Here is an 18,860-nt window from a genome sequence, read left to right as displayed (position 1 = left end):
AAAAGATGGGAAAATGACAGAAGGGTGGTCAGTATAAATGTTGACTGGCCAGTTGGGACTGTTAGCTGGCAATTATCAAAGTTAGGATTCTACCCTCCCACAGACACTGGGAAACAAGAGGCCCTATTCTCTCTGAAGATTACATTTTAAAGGAATGGCTTTCAGGTCAGAAAGACACTCCTGAATTACAGGAAATACATATACATCTCAAAGGCACAGAGGTAGGAGTCACAATGTAGGCCTTTTTAAGGAAAATGTTGCAAGAAAGGATGGTCAGGGGCCTATTTTCAGGTTGGCTAGAACAAACAGTAAATACTTTTGGCAGCCTTGAGCTTTCTTTAAGGGGGGCTGGGGTCATCCTAAGGATGTGGACTTCAGCTTTTAGGAACTATGTTACCGTTTAAGGGAGGGGCAGGAAAGTGGATGAAATCATTTGCCTTGAGAGTCTAGTTTCCATAGGCTGAGGTTGAGGCCTAGTGGAGAAGAGGGCTCAATAGAGGCCTGGCTAGTTTGATCAAAGATAGACTGTTTCTGAGTAATTTTAGTACATGTCATTTTCACTTTAAATTTTTAACAAATGTATTTGCCAAAGCCTCTGTTTCTTCATCTGTAAAATAGGAATATTAACATCCCATACAGCTCTGGGGAGTGTCAAGTACAGTGTATTTCAAAAGAAATACAATGCAAGCCTCACATGTCATTAACAACGTCCTCATAGCCACATTAAAAAAAAAAAAAAGCAGAAGTTAATGTTAACAATTCACTTTATCTACCTAATATATTTAAAATATTTCAACAGGCAATCAACATTTAAAAATTAACGAAAGATTTGCCGTTCTTGTTTTCGTCCTAAGCCTTTGAAATCCCGTGTGTACAGTCTTTCCCACTTTACAGCACCCCAACGGCCACCAGCCACATTTCCAGCTTTGAGCAGCCACGCGTGGCTGGCCACGGCACTGGACCTCACAGGTCTAGACAGCGGAGCCGACCCGCCTGGCTGACGTGAGCGTGGGGCGGGTCCTAGCCGGATGGGGGCGGAGCTTCTGGGAGAGCGCGTTTGGGGCCTGCCCGGCTCCCGTAGGAGAGCGCTGGTCGTGGCGGCGCCACGTCCCCTGCGGCGGCGGGAGAAAGAACGGTCGGGCCTCGGGCGGCTCCGGGAGGCTATGGCCTTTACGTTATACTCGCTGCTGCAGGCGGCCCTGCTCTGCGTCAATGCCATCGCCGTGCTGCACGAAGAACGCTTCCTCAAGAACAGTGAGTAAGGCCGCGGGGCCGGGCTGGGCGGGGGGGGAGGCGGCGGCGGAGCCCCGGGGGAGCGGTGCCCGGTCGGGCCGCGGGAGGGGCAGCCTGGGCCGGGACCGACGGGAGGCCGAGGGCTCTACTCTTAGGGCCCTTCCTTGACAGGAGGAAGCCGAGCCACTTCCGTCTCACGGAGTTTGAGCTCAACAACGGGGTGAAGATTGTTTAACAGGTGCGCCCTGTGTGCCGGACCCCCGGGGTCGGGATGGGGAGGGATACAGAAGACCCAGGGGCGCCCCTGCCCCTCCGGTTTGTTTAGGTTAGTAATTTAATGCACTCGTCTGTGACTGTTTTTAATGGTCAGAAACCTGGGATCTGAGTTTTTAGGTACAGAGGGAGGGGCGTGGCTCATTTTGGAGTGTGGGTAATTAGAAGAATGAACTGATGGAGGGCCGTAGGGTTCCTGGTCTTTGCGGATAGGAGGAAAAGGACAGTGTTCGGATTATCAGGACATCCAGCTACCCACGTTCCTAGAAAAGTTTATGCAGCACAGCTTATTGGATGCCTACGATGTGCCAGGCTAGAATCTAAGAATAGCAAGATGAAGACACAATTATGTCCGCTGGTAACTCACAATACAGCGATTTGCGTGCCATCCCGGGCAGGCCACTTTTTGCTGTATGAGGCAAAATTAAGACAGGATAGTCTGTGATGTAACGTCATTTATCTGCACAGGTATGCCAGATACACAAAGTATACCATCATTTGTCTGCAGGCGTACCAGACATATCTGTGTGAATCACTGAAACTCAGACCCATGAGCAAGATTGGTTCATTTATTCCTTCAGATTTGTTGAGCACAAACTGTGTGCTGGGCCCATGTAATTAGTAGGTGGGGTTACAGCAGTCCCCCTGCCCTTCTAATGGAAGTTCATTTAAATTAAAAAATGAACAAGGAATAATGACAAGTATGCAGAATATTGTGAAACAGAAGTGCAGGGAAACGCTGATGTGTGAATCTTTGAAAGCTTCGTGGATGAAGCGGGTCTAACCCAAAATCTGAAAAGTGAGTAAACGTTAATTTGGTGAAGGCTAAAGGTTGGGAGAAGTTGGGAGGGTGAGGAGTAAAACTGTGAAAACTGGGGGCGCCTGGGTGGCGCAGTCGGTTAAGCGTCCGACTTCAGCCAGGTCACGATCTCACGGTCCGTGAGTTCGAGCCCCGCGTCAGGCTCTGGGCTGATGGCTCGGAGCCTGGAGCCTGTTTCCGATTCTGTGTCTCCCTCTCTCTCTGTCCCTCCCCCGTTCATGCTCTCTCTCTGTCCCAAAAATAAAATAAACGTTGAAAAAAAAAAAAAACTGTGAAAACTGGGGCAGGTGAAAACAAGGTCTTAAACAGAGTAGTGACATGACCAGATTCGTGTTATTTGCAAGATCCTTCTCACTGCAGTGGAGAACAGACTGAACAGGGTAGAATAGTGGATGTGGGAGGCACCATTTCAAACAGGGCAAATAGAAATGGTGGGTATCACATCAGTTGAATGGGTGTAATAATAACTAACACTGAACACCATGTACCAGGATCTGTATCAAGTGCTTTGCTTATATTATTAACTCGTGTAAACTTCACAACACCCTGTGAGATCGGTACTGTTTTCATCCCCACTTTACAAGATGGGAAACCTGACGCACAAAAGAGAGGAGGTAACTTTTCTATGATCACACAGCTAGAAAGTGGCAGAGCTAGGATTCACCTTAGGCATTCTGACTCAGAAGTCTGTCTCCTCATTAGTATACTATGCAGAAAAGTAGAAAAGATCTTACGGGGGCTGGATTTTTCTCCCCCACGAGATACATTGAAGTCCTAACCCTTGGTACCTGTGAAGATGACATCATTTGGAAATAGGGTCTTTCAGGTGTAATCGAGAAGGTCACACTGGATGAGGACGGCCAATGAGGTGTCCATATATGGAGAGAGAGAGACACACAGGGGGAAGAAGGCCAAATGACAACAGAGGCAGAGAGTGCAGGGATGTAGCTAGACAGTGGAGAATGCCGGGAATTGCCGGTAACTACCAGAAGCTGCGAGAGGCATAGATGAGAACATTCCTCAGAGGCCCCAAAAGGAACCAACTCTGCTGACGCCTTGATTTTGGACTTCCGGTCCCCAGAACTGTGAGAAAATAAATTTCTGTCGTGTTAAGCCGTCCAGTTTGCGGCACTTTGTTATGGTAGTCCTGGAGACTAATACCGATCAGGAGATATTTCGAAAGTAGAAAAAGCAGGATTTACTGTTTGGATGTTGGGAATGAGGGAGGGAAGAAAAAGTCAGAGTCAAAGATCTCCTGGTTTTCTGGCTTAAGCATCTGAGTGAAACATAGTACCTTTACCAAGGTGTAGAGAGTACTGGAAGAAAAATGAGGGCAGCAGTGGTGGGTAAGAAGGTGAAAAGATAGCGAAATAAGTTTTGGACATGGTGAGTTTGAGATTTCTGTGAGATAGGCAAGTGCAGATGTGGAATAGTCTGTTGGAGTTAAGTCTATAGAACAGAACCAAGAGTCACAGGAGAGCTTGCATTTGAGTTTATCGAGCACAGGTGATGAATGAAGCCACCACGTAAAGAGAGAAAATCTCTCAGGGAAAGAATAGATGACAAAGAGAATTGGTGACCAGGACAGTCCCAGAATCTCTTTGAGTATTTAATGTTTACGTAGAGATGGGAGAACTGACAGGAGAAGTTGCTGAGTGAGCAAAACAAGAGAAGAGGGAACACGTAGCAGTGGGTTTCACAGAAGCCAAGGGGTGTTAGAAGGAGAGGTAGTACGACAGTGGAACGTTCTGAGGAGTAAGATAAGGATGGAGAAGTGTCCTAAGCATTCAGAGTAATAGCAGTCATTGGTGATTCTGCACAGGTGGCTGTAACTGTGGTTAAAATCCAAATTGGAATGTGTTGAGAAGTGAGTGGAAAGTGATAAAATGGAGATCACCATAGCAAACACGATAATAATGAAAAAGACGGAGATCTGCGAGAATTACCAAAATGTGACACCTCTAGAGACACAAAGTGAGCTGTTGGGAAAATGGCACCATTAGACTTGCTTGACAGAGGATTGCCACAAACCTCTAATTTGTAAAAAACACAGTATCGGGGAAGTGAAATAAAGGGAAGCAATGAAGCAAGGTGTGCCTGTCTAACGTTGCGTAAGTTGAAAGTGTACAAGGATCGTTGGCTACACAGGTATACTGCAGAAAGCTTATTACCGCAGTTAGTGTTCTTCACCTCACATAATTGTAATTTTGTTGTGGTTGTGGGGGCGAGAACATTTAAAATTTTCTCTCAAGGCAACTCTCAGGTATACAGTACAGTATCGTTAACCATGGTCACCACGCGGTACGTTAGATCCCTGGAACTCACTCGTCTTATCACTGAGTTCGTACCTTTGGACCAGGAACTTCCCATTTGCCTCACTGCTCAACCCCTGGCAACCACCATATTACTCTGTTGCTGTGAATTTGATGTTTGTAGATCCCACATGTAAGTGAGATAATACAATATTTGTCTTTGACTTAATTTCACTTGCTGTAATACTGTCAGGATATACTCACGTTGTCACAAATGACAGCTTTCTCTTTTTTGTGGCTGAATAATACTCCATTTTATATATACACCACATTTCCTTTTTCCGCTCATCTATCAGTGGGCACCTAGGTTGTTTCTTGGCTATTGTGAATAATGCAGTGAACATGGGCGTGCAGATATCTCAAGATAGTGATTTCATCTCTTGGATAAATTCTCAGAAGTGAGATTGCTGGATCATGTAGTAGTTCTGTTTTTAATTTTTTTCAGGAACCTCTACACTATTCTTCATCGTGACTGTACCCATTTACATTTCCCTCAACCAAGCGCAAGGGTTCCCTTTTTCCACATCCTTGCCAGCATTTATTATCTCTTGTCTCTCCCCCCTCCCCCTGCATCTACAGTTTGGATGTTTTTTGTTTGTTTTTGTTTTTTATTTTGAGAGAGCGAGCACGTGAGCGCGAGCAGGGGAGGGGCAGAGAGAGGGAGAGACAGAATCCCAAGCAGGCTCTGCGTGGTTAGCGCAGAGCCTGATGGGGGGCCCGAACCCACGAACCATGAAATCATGACCTGAGCGGAGATCCAGAGTCAGACACTTAACCATCTGAGCTACCCAAGTGTCTCTATCTCTTGTTTTTTGTTTTTTGGGTTTTTTTGATAATGGCCATTCTAACAGGTGTGAAATGATTTCTCATTGTGGTTTTGATTTGTATTTCTCTGATGATAAGTGATATTGAACACCTTTTCATATACTTGTTGGCCATTTTTGTGTCTTTAAAAAATGTCTATTCAAATCTTCTACCCATTTTTTAAAAATTTTATTTTGCAAGAGAGCTTGGGATTCTCTCTCTCCCTCTTTTTCTGCCCCTCCCCTGCTCGCTCTCTATTCCTCTCTCTCTCTCTCTCTCTCTCTCTCTGTCTCACTTTCTCTCAAAATAAATACACTTTTAAAAAGATGAATATATTAACACTTAGTATTAATACTTAATATTATTGATGTACAGATTTAATGCAATGTCTATCAAAATTCCAGTTGGCTTTTTACAGAAACTGACACGTTGCTTCTAAAGGAAATGGACCCAGTATTGCCAAAATGATCTTGAAAGAGAATACAATGCCCAGACCTTACTCCAGACCTGCATTAATATTTTCCAGAAGTGAGGGGCGCCTGGGTGGCGCAGTCGGTTAAGCGTCCGACTTCAGCCAGGTCACGATCTCGCGGTCTGTGAGTTCGAGCCCCGCGTCAGGCTCTGGGCTGATGGCTCGGAGCCTGGAGCCTGTTTCCGATTCTGTGTCTCCCTCTCTCTCTGCCCCTCCCCCGTTCATGCTCTGTCTCTCTCTGTCCCAAAAATAAATAAAAAACGTTGGAAAAAAAAAATTTATTAAAAAAAATATTTTCCAGAAGTGAAGTTCACCAGTGTCTTTTCCAAAATTTCTGCAGGTGACTTAGCTTTTTGCCCCTAAATGAAAATCACTGCTACAAAACCGTTGGAATGCCCCGGAAATGTTAATACTTTGCCTCCTAGAACTTTGTCTTCATTTCCTCTTCTCTCCAGAAGTAGCACAGATATTTTATCTGAACATGTGTTTTGAATATGGTCCCAGAGCTAAGCAAAAACCTACATTGTCATACCTTAAGTGGATAAGCTGTTTTAAAACATTTAAGGGACGCCTGGCTGGCTAAGTCAGTAGAGCATACAGCTCTTGATCTCAGGGTTGTGAGTTCAAGCCCCACATTGGGCATGGAGCCTACTTAAAAATAACAACAACAACACCTTTATTTAAGGGTGCCTGGCTGGCTCAGTTGGAGGACGGTAGGACTCGGTTGTGAGTTTGACCCTCATGTGATTACTACTACAAAAAAAAAAAAATAATAATAATAATAAACAAAATATCTAGCCGAACTATGGAAAGAGCCCAAATGTCCATCAGCTAGTGAATGGATAAAGAAGATGTGATATATATGCACAATGGAATATTACTTGGCCATCAAAAAGAATGAAATCTTGTCATTTGCAATGATGTGGATGGACTTAGAGTAATTGTGCTAAACAAAATAAGTCAGAGAAAGACAAATACCATATGATTTCACTCATATGTGGAAGTTAAGAAACAAAACAGAGAAACATATGGGAAAGAGGAAGAAACAAGCCATAAGAGACTCTGAATGATAGAGAACAAACTAAGGGTTGATGGAGGGAGGTGGGTGGGAGATGGGTTAAATGGGTGATGGGTATAAGGGGGGCACTTGTGATGAGCACTGGGTATTGTCTGTAAGTGATGAAGCACTTGAATACTCCTGAAACCAATACTGTACTGTATGTTAACTAACTGGAATTTGAATAAAAATTTGACAAGATTTTAAAAAGTTAAATAGTAAAAAAAAAAAACAAAACTAAATATGTTTTAAAATAGAATTTTAAAATATTTTAAGCATTTGTTAAATATTGCTTATGTAGGCTCTTAACTCTTGCCTAGATTTTTATAGTAACCTCCTCAGTGGTCCCCTCCCTCCAATTTTGTTTCTCTTTGTTCTACCCTCCATGAGAAGCTGAACATGTTCCTCAGTGGTTTGAAATTCTTGAATTTTCCAACATCCATAGCCTTTAATATAAAAGTCAGACTTCCTCGTGTGACTTATAAACTCACATCACATTATGATGTGTCCCTTCCTCCCTTTCCTTCCCTTCTTTGACCCTTCTGCAGTGTTTACCCCATGTGCCGTTCTTACCATGGTTCTCTCTCTTCTCTACACATACTTCTCCGCCTTCAGTGACTTTGACTTAGGTCACGATGACCTTTAAGGCATATCTTTGCCATTTGCCTCTCCCAGAAACCATCACTGACCTATTCCATGGGCCGTAGCACCACTGCAGTTTCATTCCGTCTTTTCCAGTAGGCTGATGACAGGGATTCTTTCATTTTTACAATTCCATCAGTCAGTGAGTATTTTCTAAGTAACTGAATAATGTTACCATTATCGTATTCTTGCAATTCCTGATTTGAGAGCTGTATGTTTAATCAAATAGTTGAACCAGTACTTTGATTGCAGTGCAGAGAATGTGTTGTATCCTCTAGTGTTTCACAATGACACAAATTCCCTTTTTGTGCAAGGAAAAAAAAAAAAGACATAGTGAATTTTAATACCCGTCCAAATTATTCTTACTAGTTTTTGCTTATGGTGCCCAGTATGTATCCCTTTGACGAGGATCATGTCCACTAGTAGTTATGAGTGCTACAAAAGAAGCATTTCGTACATGAAACATTATGAGTCCACTCTGGCTGCCATAACAGAATATCATAGCCTGGGTGGCTTAAACAACAGAAATTTATTTTCGCACAGTTCTAGAGGCTGGAAGTCTGAGATAAGGGTGCCAACATGGTTGAGTTCTGGTGGGGGTATTCTGGCTTGCAGATGGCCGCCTTCTCACTGCGTCCTCACATGGCTAGGTGGAAGTGAGGAGGGGAATCGAGATCTCTTTCTTCCTCTTTTTTGTTAGGCCACAGTCCTATCAAATTAGTGCCTTGCCCTTATGACCCGTGTAACCATACGTAGCTCCTTAAGACCCCATCTCCACGTAAGCTTCAACACAGGAATGTGGGGAGAACACAATTCAGTCCATCGCAAGTAATTAAAATATTATTACAAGGTATTTTGGTTCAGGGTTTAAGTGACTGCTCCAAAGCCAATGTAATATTAGAGTTTAGAGTAGTGAGATCTGTAACTATATGTCTGTAAATATATACTCCTGAAAAGCATTTGTTGAATTTCATCACAGATTAAGCAGAAATTATTACTATAATTTTCTATTACTATAAATTATTATTATAAAATTGGGCTGAGAATTACGTGGACCCACGAGAGATTAGTCCAAGTGTACCAGATCGTTTACTTCAATATTGATCTTGTTGATCAAAGTAATTTTTTCTTTTTTTTAATGTTTGTTTAGAGAGAGCGCTAGAGTTCTCTCTCTCTCTCTCTCTCTCTCTCTCGCATGCGCGTGCACGGGGGAGGGGCAGAGAGAGAGAGGGAGTGAGAGAATCCCAACAGGCTCCGCGCTGTCAGCACAGAGCCTGATGCAGGGCTTGATCCCATCAACCATGAGATAGATCATGACCTGAGCCGAAATCGAGTTGTATGCTCAACCCAGTGAGCCACCCAGGCGCCCCTTAATCAAGGTAATTTTTTAAAACGTATGTTAGAGTTCTTTGTGTAGTTTATTAGGTACTTTCACATCTGTGATTGGCATTTGATTCACATACAAACTTGGTGACATTGACAAAGTGAAGCACACTTACCTCTTTTGCAGATATGGAAACTGATCTTAGAGAGGCTGAGATTTGCCCAGGGTCAGCCAGCCCTCAGAACAGTAGCTAATGCTTTTTCTTCAGAATGTATTTAGCTGAAGGTTTTTGGCTCAATCTGGATGGATTGCTATTTTGTGTATGACTTTTTGAAGTCTGGGCAGCAGAAGAACATGTTTGGTGTTTGCTAATAACTAACTTTTATATTTAATTCTATTCCTAAAATTATGGCAGCTGGCCAGTGCTGGCAGGTCTTATCATTTATTCTTTTCTAGGCCCTCTAGCTATGAAAGTGTCAAGAGAGCTGCAGAATTAAATCTTTCTCCTTTAAAAAAAAAAAAAAGACAAAACTCTTTAAAGCTTTTGGCCAGTTTCCTTAGGAAAACAACGGAGACTCCCTAAGTAGCAGTTGGAGGGAAAGCTATTTGTTAGAATAAAAAAATAATCCATGGCACCTGGTCTTTTACTTGTCACTCTTGTGTTTGTCCATAGAATATCTAGACAGATGATTTACTCTCTACCCAAAATTTAGTTTTCATTCTAGGGACTTGAGAATAGAGACTAGGCTAAGGTTAACTGATAACTTACTGTTTATTTTTGAGACAGAGAGAGACATACTGTGAGCAGGGGACAGGCAGACAGAGAGGGAGACAGTCTCCAGCCTCTGAGCTGTCAGCACAGAGCCCGACACGGGGCTCAAACCCACAAACAGCAAGATCATGACCTGAGCCAAAGTCATATGCTTAACCAACTGAGCCTCCCAGGTGCCCCAGAAATTATGTTTTCTGATAAAAAACTGGGTGTGTAGAAACAAGTCCTTTTTACCTAGATCTAAGAGATTGTGGCTGTGGGTGGAAAGGATTGATTTTAGTAATGATAACTTCCGAAAAGCAAGTGAAGGAAATGAAACCAACAATTCCATTTAAAGCTGTTTTGGTTTGACTTGATTTGATTTTTTTATATATATATATATATAAAATTTATTCTCAAGTTGGCTGACATACAGTGTATATATACAGTGTGGTCTTGGTTTTGGGAGTAGATTCCCGTGATTCATCATTAAAGCTTGTTTTAAAATGTAATTTTAAATATTCAGAGTGATTCCTGAATGAAACCTCTCTACTTGTAGACTTTGTCTCTGCCCTCAGGGGGTTCATGCTCTGCAGAGGAACTTCTAATTGCAGAGGGGATTCTCCAGTGGATGAACATCTTTACAGGCTTTCTTTTGAAATTTCACTTTTCTTTATCAGTATAATGTATAGTGTGTGTGTGGTGTTTAAAGTCAAAAAGCTCTTCTGTTTGTAAAGAAAGATAGAAGCCTCCTGCCCCATCTCTTCAACCTGAGCTTCATTTCTTAAAAGCAGTTATTTTCAACTCTTCCAAGTTTCGAATCCCTGACTTACTGCTGTGGAAGGGTTTTTAGTATAATTATACCATCATCAGCACATTTGTTCTTGTGTGAGCACAAGTACACACACATTTCCCCTACCCCATCTCTCCCATTTTCAGCCAATTATTGGTGATATCTGTATTCCATATTTAACATTACTATCACTGAATATTGCTCACAGCTGAACAATAAAAAAAAAAACCGTGCTGTCATTCTTCTAGCTTTTTTTTGGTGGTTTGGTTATAGGATTCTAGATTGGAACTAATTTTTCTTCAGAGCTTTTTTTGAAGACATTGTTTCACTTAATTTTCTAATTTCCAGTATTGATGTTAAGAAGTCTGATGCCATTCTGTTTCCTGATTTTTTGTGCAACTTGACTGGTCTCTCTGAAAGGCTTTAGGGTGTTCTCCTTATCTTCAGAGGTCTGAGAATGTACAATAATGTGTGCCTCCCTCTGCCCCCCCCCCCCCCCCCCCCCCATTAAGCTCTTCTCTGATTGGGCCCTTTTGGCCTAAAGGCTCATGTCCTTCAGTTCTGTAATATTATCTCTTAATATTTCTTTGATAATTTCTTCCTGTTTTTCCTTCTCTCTGGAACTCCAGTTATTTTGACAGGTATATACCCTTTGTTAGCCTTGTCTAATAGGTTTTCTCAACTTAATCTGTCAACCTCTTGAACTTGTTATGCTAACATAGCAAGAACAAGAGCTCCATCTTGATTCCTTAATGTTCCTTTTTATGGCATCCTGTTCTTGTTCCATAGGTCCAATAGCTTTACTCTCTATAGATGTTCATTTTAAAAAATGTGTTGTGGGGTGCCTGGCTGGCTTAGTCAGAGCATGCGACTCTTGATCTTGAGGTCGTGAGTTTGAGCCCCATGTTGGGCATAGAGATTACTTAAAAAAATGAAATAAAAAATTAAACCAGTCACTGTAAATACATAAATAGTAAAAATCTTTTCTTCTACTTCTTGCATTGTCTCTTCCTCCGAGTCTCTTTTTCTGTTTTTGTTCTCTTTCCATGTTACAGATTATTTCTTTTTGACTTCATTTTTTTTTTAATTTTTAAAAATGTTTTTATTTATTTTTGAGACAGACAGAGCACAAGCGGGGGAGGGGCAGAGAGCGAGGGACACACAGAATCCGAAGCAGGCTCCAGGCTCTGAGCTGTCAGCACAGAGCCCGACGCGGGGCTCGAACTCACAAACTGTGAGATCATGACCTGAGCCGAAGTCGGACACTTGACCGACTGAGCCCCCCAGGCGCCCCTTGACTTCATTTTTAAGTGTAAGGCTCAGAGGGGCTCATTGGAAGCCATGGGTGTGGTTGGGGCTTGTTTGCTGGTGGGTCTCACTGGTGCTTAAAGTTGTCCGTTTTGCTGAGGATCCCCCCCCCCCAGATATCAGTATCTGAAGTCTTTCTTCCTGGGCCGCTGGCCAATTACCAGAGTAATTTTCTGACTTCTTGCCTGCAGAATGTCAGTGTTCCGTGATCAGACTTAGAGGTGCGCGGGGAAAATGGGCAAGAGCCTGACACTTCGGTATGCAGATTTTCACTCCCTCCGCTCACACTGGATACTCCTCACTCTGGAGCTTCTTTGGTTCTCTGCTGAGAGTGAACCTCTTGCCTTTGATGGTGTGAGTGGCACGCCCTTCTGTCAGGTCAGTCCGGGGACGGAGATGGGAGGGCAGGGGGCAGCCCACTGCTCATTTGTAGACTTTCATTGAGTCCTCTTTTTCCTTCCTGTTGTCCACACCGACGCTTTGAGCTTCCTCTCACCTTCCCAGGGTCTCAGTCTCAGCACCGTTCACCTCAGTGTTTCATTGTGCACTTCCTGCAAGGTGCAGGTGTCTAGCTTTCTCTTAGAGTCAGTCACTCTTCTTCATTTATTTCTTATTGTTCAAATTTTGATTGACTTCTCTGGCCTGGAAACGTGTCTCTTGTTAGTCTGTATTCTCTGTTGTCATTTTTAGTAGGGTTTCACAGGTGAAAGCTAAGATAAAAATGTGTATCCATTGATGAGGTTCAAGGTTCAGGACATGCTGCCCCAAACTATGACACCTTGGCAGTATTGAGTATTTTCAGCTGAAGGAGTCTGAGAGAATGGCAGATGCAGGAAGGTCACCCTCCCCATCTGCTCCCGCCTTGCCTCCTTTCTCAAAGCAGGAGCTTAGTCTCCCTTGCCGATCTCACCAGAATGCAAGACTGTATAAACAAACCTTGTTACTTTCCCACCATTTATTACCCCCCATTCTCAGCTCAAACTCCTTTGTCTTATCAGTTCTTCACAAATGTATTGTTTCTTTGTCTCAAAAGTTTCCTGCTCTGGTCACTTCTTTGAAGTGACTGAAGCCTTCTCTGAAGTCTCCCAGGTACATGTAAAAAGTTAATAGAGTTTGTATGCTTTTCTCCTGTTTATCTGTTTTTATCAGTTTAATTTTCGGACGTAGCCAGGGACCCCAGGAGGGTCAGGGTCAACTTTTTCCTCCCCGACCCCATCGTGTTGAACCAGAACCACACTGCATTTTCGTTGTGCAGAACTGTCACAGAGGCTTCTGTAAGTCCGTTATCCCAGCCATGTTGCTTTCCCATAGAAGTTTTCCTGTAGCAGTTATGCAGGTTGGACACTGACACCGCTGCTGGTGGGACGTCATTCTGTGTGTCCTGTGTGTCTGCGGAGTCTGATACGAAATCGTGTTGCCACACTGTAAGTAGGTGAAGGCTGGTGCCACAGTTTGAACTTAAATTACAAAAAGAGGATTGCCATTCAGTGGCGAATGCTGGCTGAGCTGCTGGAAGAGTCAGACAGTTATTTGGAGGAAAGACATTGTAGTAAAATTCGTCATACATTAAAAGCAAATGCTGGGAAAGCAGCATAAGTACATTTGCTTGCTGGAGAGAGTACATCTGGAGGTAGGAGGGTAACGTTGCCCAGGCAAGATGCAAGTATATTTTCTAAAATTATTTTTAGCTTGGATAGATGTATACATTTAATATTGGAGGACCTGCCCCCCTCCCCTAAAGCTACAATGGATTGATTTGTTCATGTTATAACTTGCTGTGTCGTAAAAATTAAGAAATAGAGTTCTTTGGGAGTCTGCGTCTGTGGTCCTAGAATTTACCTAATTTCCCCGTGTCCCAGATTAACCCAGATAATTCACTTCAATTCTACAAACATTCACTAAGTACTTGCAGTGGGGTGGGGGTACGGGAGAGCGGGAAGGTGAAGAAAGTATAAATTTAGTCCCTGTCTTCCAGGGTTTTATACAGTCTAATGAGAGACACTTGAAAACAACTAACCGCGAAGGAGAACAAAGTCACTACAATCAGTCAGCTATTTGGGGAACAAAGAGAAAGAAGGTTCATTATGCTATGAGAGGAATGTAGGAAAGGCCCTGACACTGAAGGCAGTGACTCAGAAGCTGTCTTTAACATGTACCACAGTTAGTGGGCATTGAGCGTGATGAGGAACACGTGGAGGGTGGTGGTGGGATATAGGGCAAGAATGTGAGTTTAAGGAGTTTGAACTTTATTCAGTAGGCAGTGGGAATCATCACATGATTGTGAGGTGGAAAGATCTGACCCTTTAAGGGAGAAAACTCACAGGGTTAAGACAGCTAGATTACAGAGGCATCTGGTGAAAGAGTCTTGCAAGAGATGGTGTAGGGTCTGACTGTGATGGTGTCCGTACTGTGGGAGCCCAACAAAGAGTGACACCCCTGCCGACTGGGAAGGCCGTCAGCACAACACAAGCTAGGCCCTGAGGGGAGAGTGCTAGTCAGAACACATCAGCTCTGTTGTGAACTTGATTTTTAACTTACTTTTATCCCACAGCATATCTCGGTGTTGATGTGACACAAAAAAGCAAACAACCATTTTTTAACCTTTATTTCAACCAAATAAAAGTTGACTAAACGAGTTACAGTCTTGTTACCTGAGACTTGGTTCTTTCGTGTATAAAATAAAGACCGTCTTCGAGATTAAGGCCCAACCTGTCAGGAATTAAGCCCTACAGTCATGGGAGATACAAAATAATTGAAGATGTGGGCCTGAAATGCGGACAAGAGACAGCCTGCAGAAATGAGGACTTGTAGGTCTTCAGAAGAATGTATGACAATAAAGAAAGAACTAGCAGGTAAAGGGGAAAAAATAATGTTTTATAATATCAGGAAAATGATGCAGAAGAAGGTAAAAGACTCATTTACAGAGAATAAGTGGGGTAGCGGGCTCGGTTGCTCAGCTCTCAATTGAGAAATGAGGAGAGTGATGGAGGGGAAAGTCACCTGCCCTTGCTGGTGGGATGGAGCACAGCTCTCAGAAAGCCTAAGCAAGCGCCACCAGCTAGGTTTCCCTTAACATTTCCTCAAGTAATGTAGCCGGTATGTCTCAGCTGCAACATTTTCATACTGATAATTGTGTTGGATCTTAGAAATTCTGATTTGAGCTAATTAATTATTGAGTTTGACAGTATGCCTTGCTTTTCAGTTTTGACCTGGAAAATGTTTTGTTTAAAAAAGGAGGAAAGGGGCGCCTGAGTGGCTCAGTCAGTTAGGCATCCGACTTTGGCCCAGGTCACGATCTCACGGTTCGTGGGTTCCGGCCCCGTGTCGGACTCTGTGCTGACAGCTCAGAGCCTGGACCCTGCTTCGGAGTCTGTGTCTCCCTCTCTCTCTCTGCCCATCCCCTGCTCGTGCTCTCTCTCTCTCTCTCTCAAAAATAAAGAAATATTAAAAGAAAAATTTTTAAAAGGAGGAAAAAACCAGTCAGCATGTCACAACAATCCTATTCACTGAATTAAACACCGTGGAATAATTTAGACCTTATATATAAAGTACTATATAATATAGTACTTTATAAAATCAAACTGGAAATAAGATTGTTGCTGTTATCAAAAAGTAAAGAATATACAATATTTAATCGGTACTGTATAACTTTGAAGTCAGATGCCTTTATATTTTATGTCTTTAACAATGACTCAAGCTAATTTTTCAGAAGATGACTAATGAGGAAGCAAGGTGAGTGCATAATAAATTTTAACACAGCTAATCATTTTTATATCCTGCAGTTGGCTGGGGAACAGACCAGGGAATTGGTGGATTCGGAGAGGAGCCAGGAATTAAATCTCAGCTAATGAATCTTATTCGATCTGTAAGAACTGTGATGAGAGGTAAGAAGGAAAACTAGTGAAACACTCTTTAAAGTTTTAATTTTGCGGTGTTGGTTTAAGTAGCAAAGCTTCTGAGGGTGAACATCATCACATACTGTTTTTGTGGCAATTTTTTTTTGTCTTTAGCCTGGCTTTACTGTTCAGAAGCTACTGGTTTCTTTCTTAGTTTACCTCTCATTTCTGTCTAAACCACTTGAAGCAAATGGAATGCTCAGTGGTAGAATCTGTTCGCATGACCGGAAACCTGTTCTCAGACCTGAAAGCAGTGTTCTTGCCTTTTGGAACTTCTGTTGCTTCAAGTAGTAAAGTCATCTAGAGTCCTACAAGGCTTTTGAGAGAAGAGCAAAAGTCCTGTGTCTGCCATTCTATTGGAAATTATTTTAGTGCAACTGAAGAAAAAAGGGTTCAAAACTTATTTAAAACAATTAAAATTAGGGCCTCTCTCTCTCCCTCTTTATTAGCTGTTTTGATCACAGCTTTGGATAGAATGGTAAATAAGTTCACTCTCAATTTAGTGGTGAAATGGGTTACCTGGCTGGCTCAGGAGCGTGCCGCTCTTGATCTCAGGGTCGTGAGTTCGAGCCCCATGTGGGGTGTAGAGATTACTTAAATAAATAAAAGTTAAGAAATTTAGTGGTGAAACTGGAGTCTTTGCTCTTTGTTTTTGTTGTTTGGGGGCGGGGAGGAGCAGAAGGAGAGGGAGAGAATCTCAAGCAGGCTTCATGCCCAGCCCTACCCAGCATGGAGCCCCACTCAGGGTGAGGCTTGATTTCACAACCCATGAGATTATGACCTTAGCTGAAATCAAGAGCTGGATGCTTAACTGGCTGAGCCACCCAGGCGCCTTGTGCTCTTCATTTGTAACATCAAGTGTCACAGCCATGTGGGTCTACTTCCGCCTGGGTCCACTGTGCTGCTGTGTTCCCAGCATTGCACCAGCACCATTCACACATGCTTCGTATTGATCTCGTTGTACCAGGTGACGCTTACCCCAGTCACACAAGCCCTCTTTATAATAAGTTTTGGATCGTATGATCCAGTGCACGTTCCTTTGTTACAAGTGTTTGCAACATGATTAGGAATGACCTTGGTAGAGATTTTCATCCTTCCTGGATGCTAGTAACTATTACTTTTTTTCTGCTATTTTCTTTACAGTAACAAACTTTTTTTTTTTCTTTGCAGTGCCATTGATAATAATAAACTCAATTGCAATTGTATTACTCTTATTATTTGGGTGAAGAACAGTGGGGGAAATGGAGACTCAGAAGAAGAGATGCCAGCAGAAGTTATTACTTTGGTCATTATTGGAATATACATGTCTTCGCTGGTCGTCCTTGCACTTGACAAAAATGTAAACCTGACAATAAAACCAGAGTCCTATTTATCTGATTTTTTTACAAATGTTGCATTTATAATTTCATTATAAAAAAAATTAGGTCATCAGAGGCAGTAACAATCCAAGATTGGGATACATTTGATTGCTAACTATTAATAAAAGTTCATGCTATGGTAAAGATTGTTAAAAGGGTACAGGACTGTCACGTTTATAGAGATTTTTCTCTCTCACTTCTCAGGGATAAATTTTCAATGTTTTGAAGTTCCTCATGACGTGGCTATGATGTGAGAGTGTTTATCTTCCTACATAAAATTTAAAGGATTTTTTAAAAGTGATTACTACAGATAAAATGATAAATAGGTAATTTGGATAATTTTACTTTGAACTCTTTATTTTGTCTATGTATCATCTTGGCTGTGACAAATTCAAATTTATAGAACTATTGAGCACTACTCTCTGATTTCAGGGAGAATTCTAATTTTGTGAGTCAGATAGTCACATGATAGTTGTGCTTTTTTTTCGTGCGTTTGTTATTTTATTAATTGGCCTGAATGATGAGAACAGACCACTCTCTACATATTTCCATTGGTAGAAAAATCTGTGTGAAAAAGTCTACGCCCTTTTTTCAATAATGACTTTTTAAAAATCTGCATAAATATTAGGCTGCAAGAGCAATCCTGAACGATCACAATTAAACTATACTATATAAGACTATTATGAAGTATTTACCTCTCCCCCAAATTATCACATTTCCGTTTTTTGGAGTAGCAAATTAAGGGGTATAATTCTTTATTCTGTCTGTCAATAGAGAGTCATGCTAGATAAATTTTTCGTTTTGTTTTTATGTCTTAGACCATTCCGTATTTGCTCATCCATTAATACAGTTTTATGCAGGAAGATTCAAACTATGTAAATGGTTTTTTTCTGGAAATTATCAGTTATGATAGTTTAAAGGAATAGAATGCCATCTTTGTTATAGGACAACATTTGTAAATAAAGTTAAATTTCCAAGTCAAGCATTTGTTTTTTGTACCTTACCTGTCAGTGTTAACTGAATCCCGTTTCGTGTGTGACACTTGTTTTATACTTGCTTTGCTGTAAAATCACTGAGCATGGGTTTAATGAAAGTAAACATCACACTTTTTTTCTTCGGTGAATTAACTGAATTGCTCATTGCATCAAAGAGACTCATGAGCAACTTTTATTCCATGACTTAAGTTACTTCTAGAACTTTGGAGCTGGTATTGAATGCCTGTTGGCCATGCCTGAATTAGATGATCTTTGGGCCGCAGGCTCGCAGCTGAACTGAAAAGATGTACCTGGGATTCGTAGTTGATTATCCGGCTCATGTGAGTAACTAACATATAACATAAGTTAGAGGCAGTGTTCTTTTGGCCTTACGAAGATCCGATGCAGGAGCCCAAGTTTAATCCACTGGACAGATTCAAAAGATGCGGTTGTTTGAGAGCACTCCGAGGCTGTACAGAATTTTTAAAGGAAAGAAAAAAAGAGACCTTGACCTGATGCCATTTCTCGTGTAAAACTTTACAGCACAACTTCACGCTCATTTAGTGGCAGGGCACTGCCCGAGTTCACGGTCTGTTGGAGAGCAGTCACAGCAGGGCAGGATCAGAGTATTCCGTAGCAAAGTGGTTCTGAGGAAAGTGAAGCACTGAACATCAAAATATTTCATCTCTGGAGGCCACTTAATGCGATTCTAGCTTCAGTGCCCTTGAAGGCAGGTCTGTAAGCGTTCACAGGTTAGCCCCGATTTCCCCAGAGCAGCTGTGATTCAGTAACCATAGTCTCTCATTTAGTTGACAATAACTTCAGTGTCTGCTTGCCTGCCTA

The 18,860-nt window shown here is 42.1% G+C and overlaps 1 protein-coding gene across 1 annotated transcript; it reads left to right on the top strand.

Moving 5' to 3' along the window:
- Window positions 1–1,066: 1,066 nt before the first annotated feature.
- Window positions 1,067–18,025, top strand: IER3IP1 (immediate early response 3 interacting protein 1). The gene is made up of 3 exons (XM_019464141.2): window positions 1,067–1,254; window positions 15,572–15,673; window positions 16,856–18,025. The coding sequence occupies exons 1-3, from the start codon at window positions 1,164–1,166 to the stop codon at window positions 16,909–16,911; spliced, it is 249 nt and encodes an 82-aa protein (XP_019319686.1). The 5' UTR covers window positions 1,067–1,163; the 3' UTR covers window positions 16,912–18,025.
- Window positions 18,026–18,860: the final 835 nt, after the last annotated feature.

Source organism: Panthera pardus, unplaced genomic scaffold, assembly GCF_024362965.1.
Source record: "Panthera pardus isolate Hobbes unplaced genomic scaffold, ASM2436296v1 HiC_scaffold_15, whole genome shotgun sequence".
Lineage (NCBI taxonomy): Eukaryota > Metazoa > Chordata > Mammalia > Carnivora > Felidae > Panthera > Panthera pardus.
This window is presented reverse-complemented; position numbering and strand designations above follow the sequence as displayed.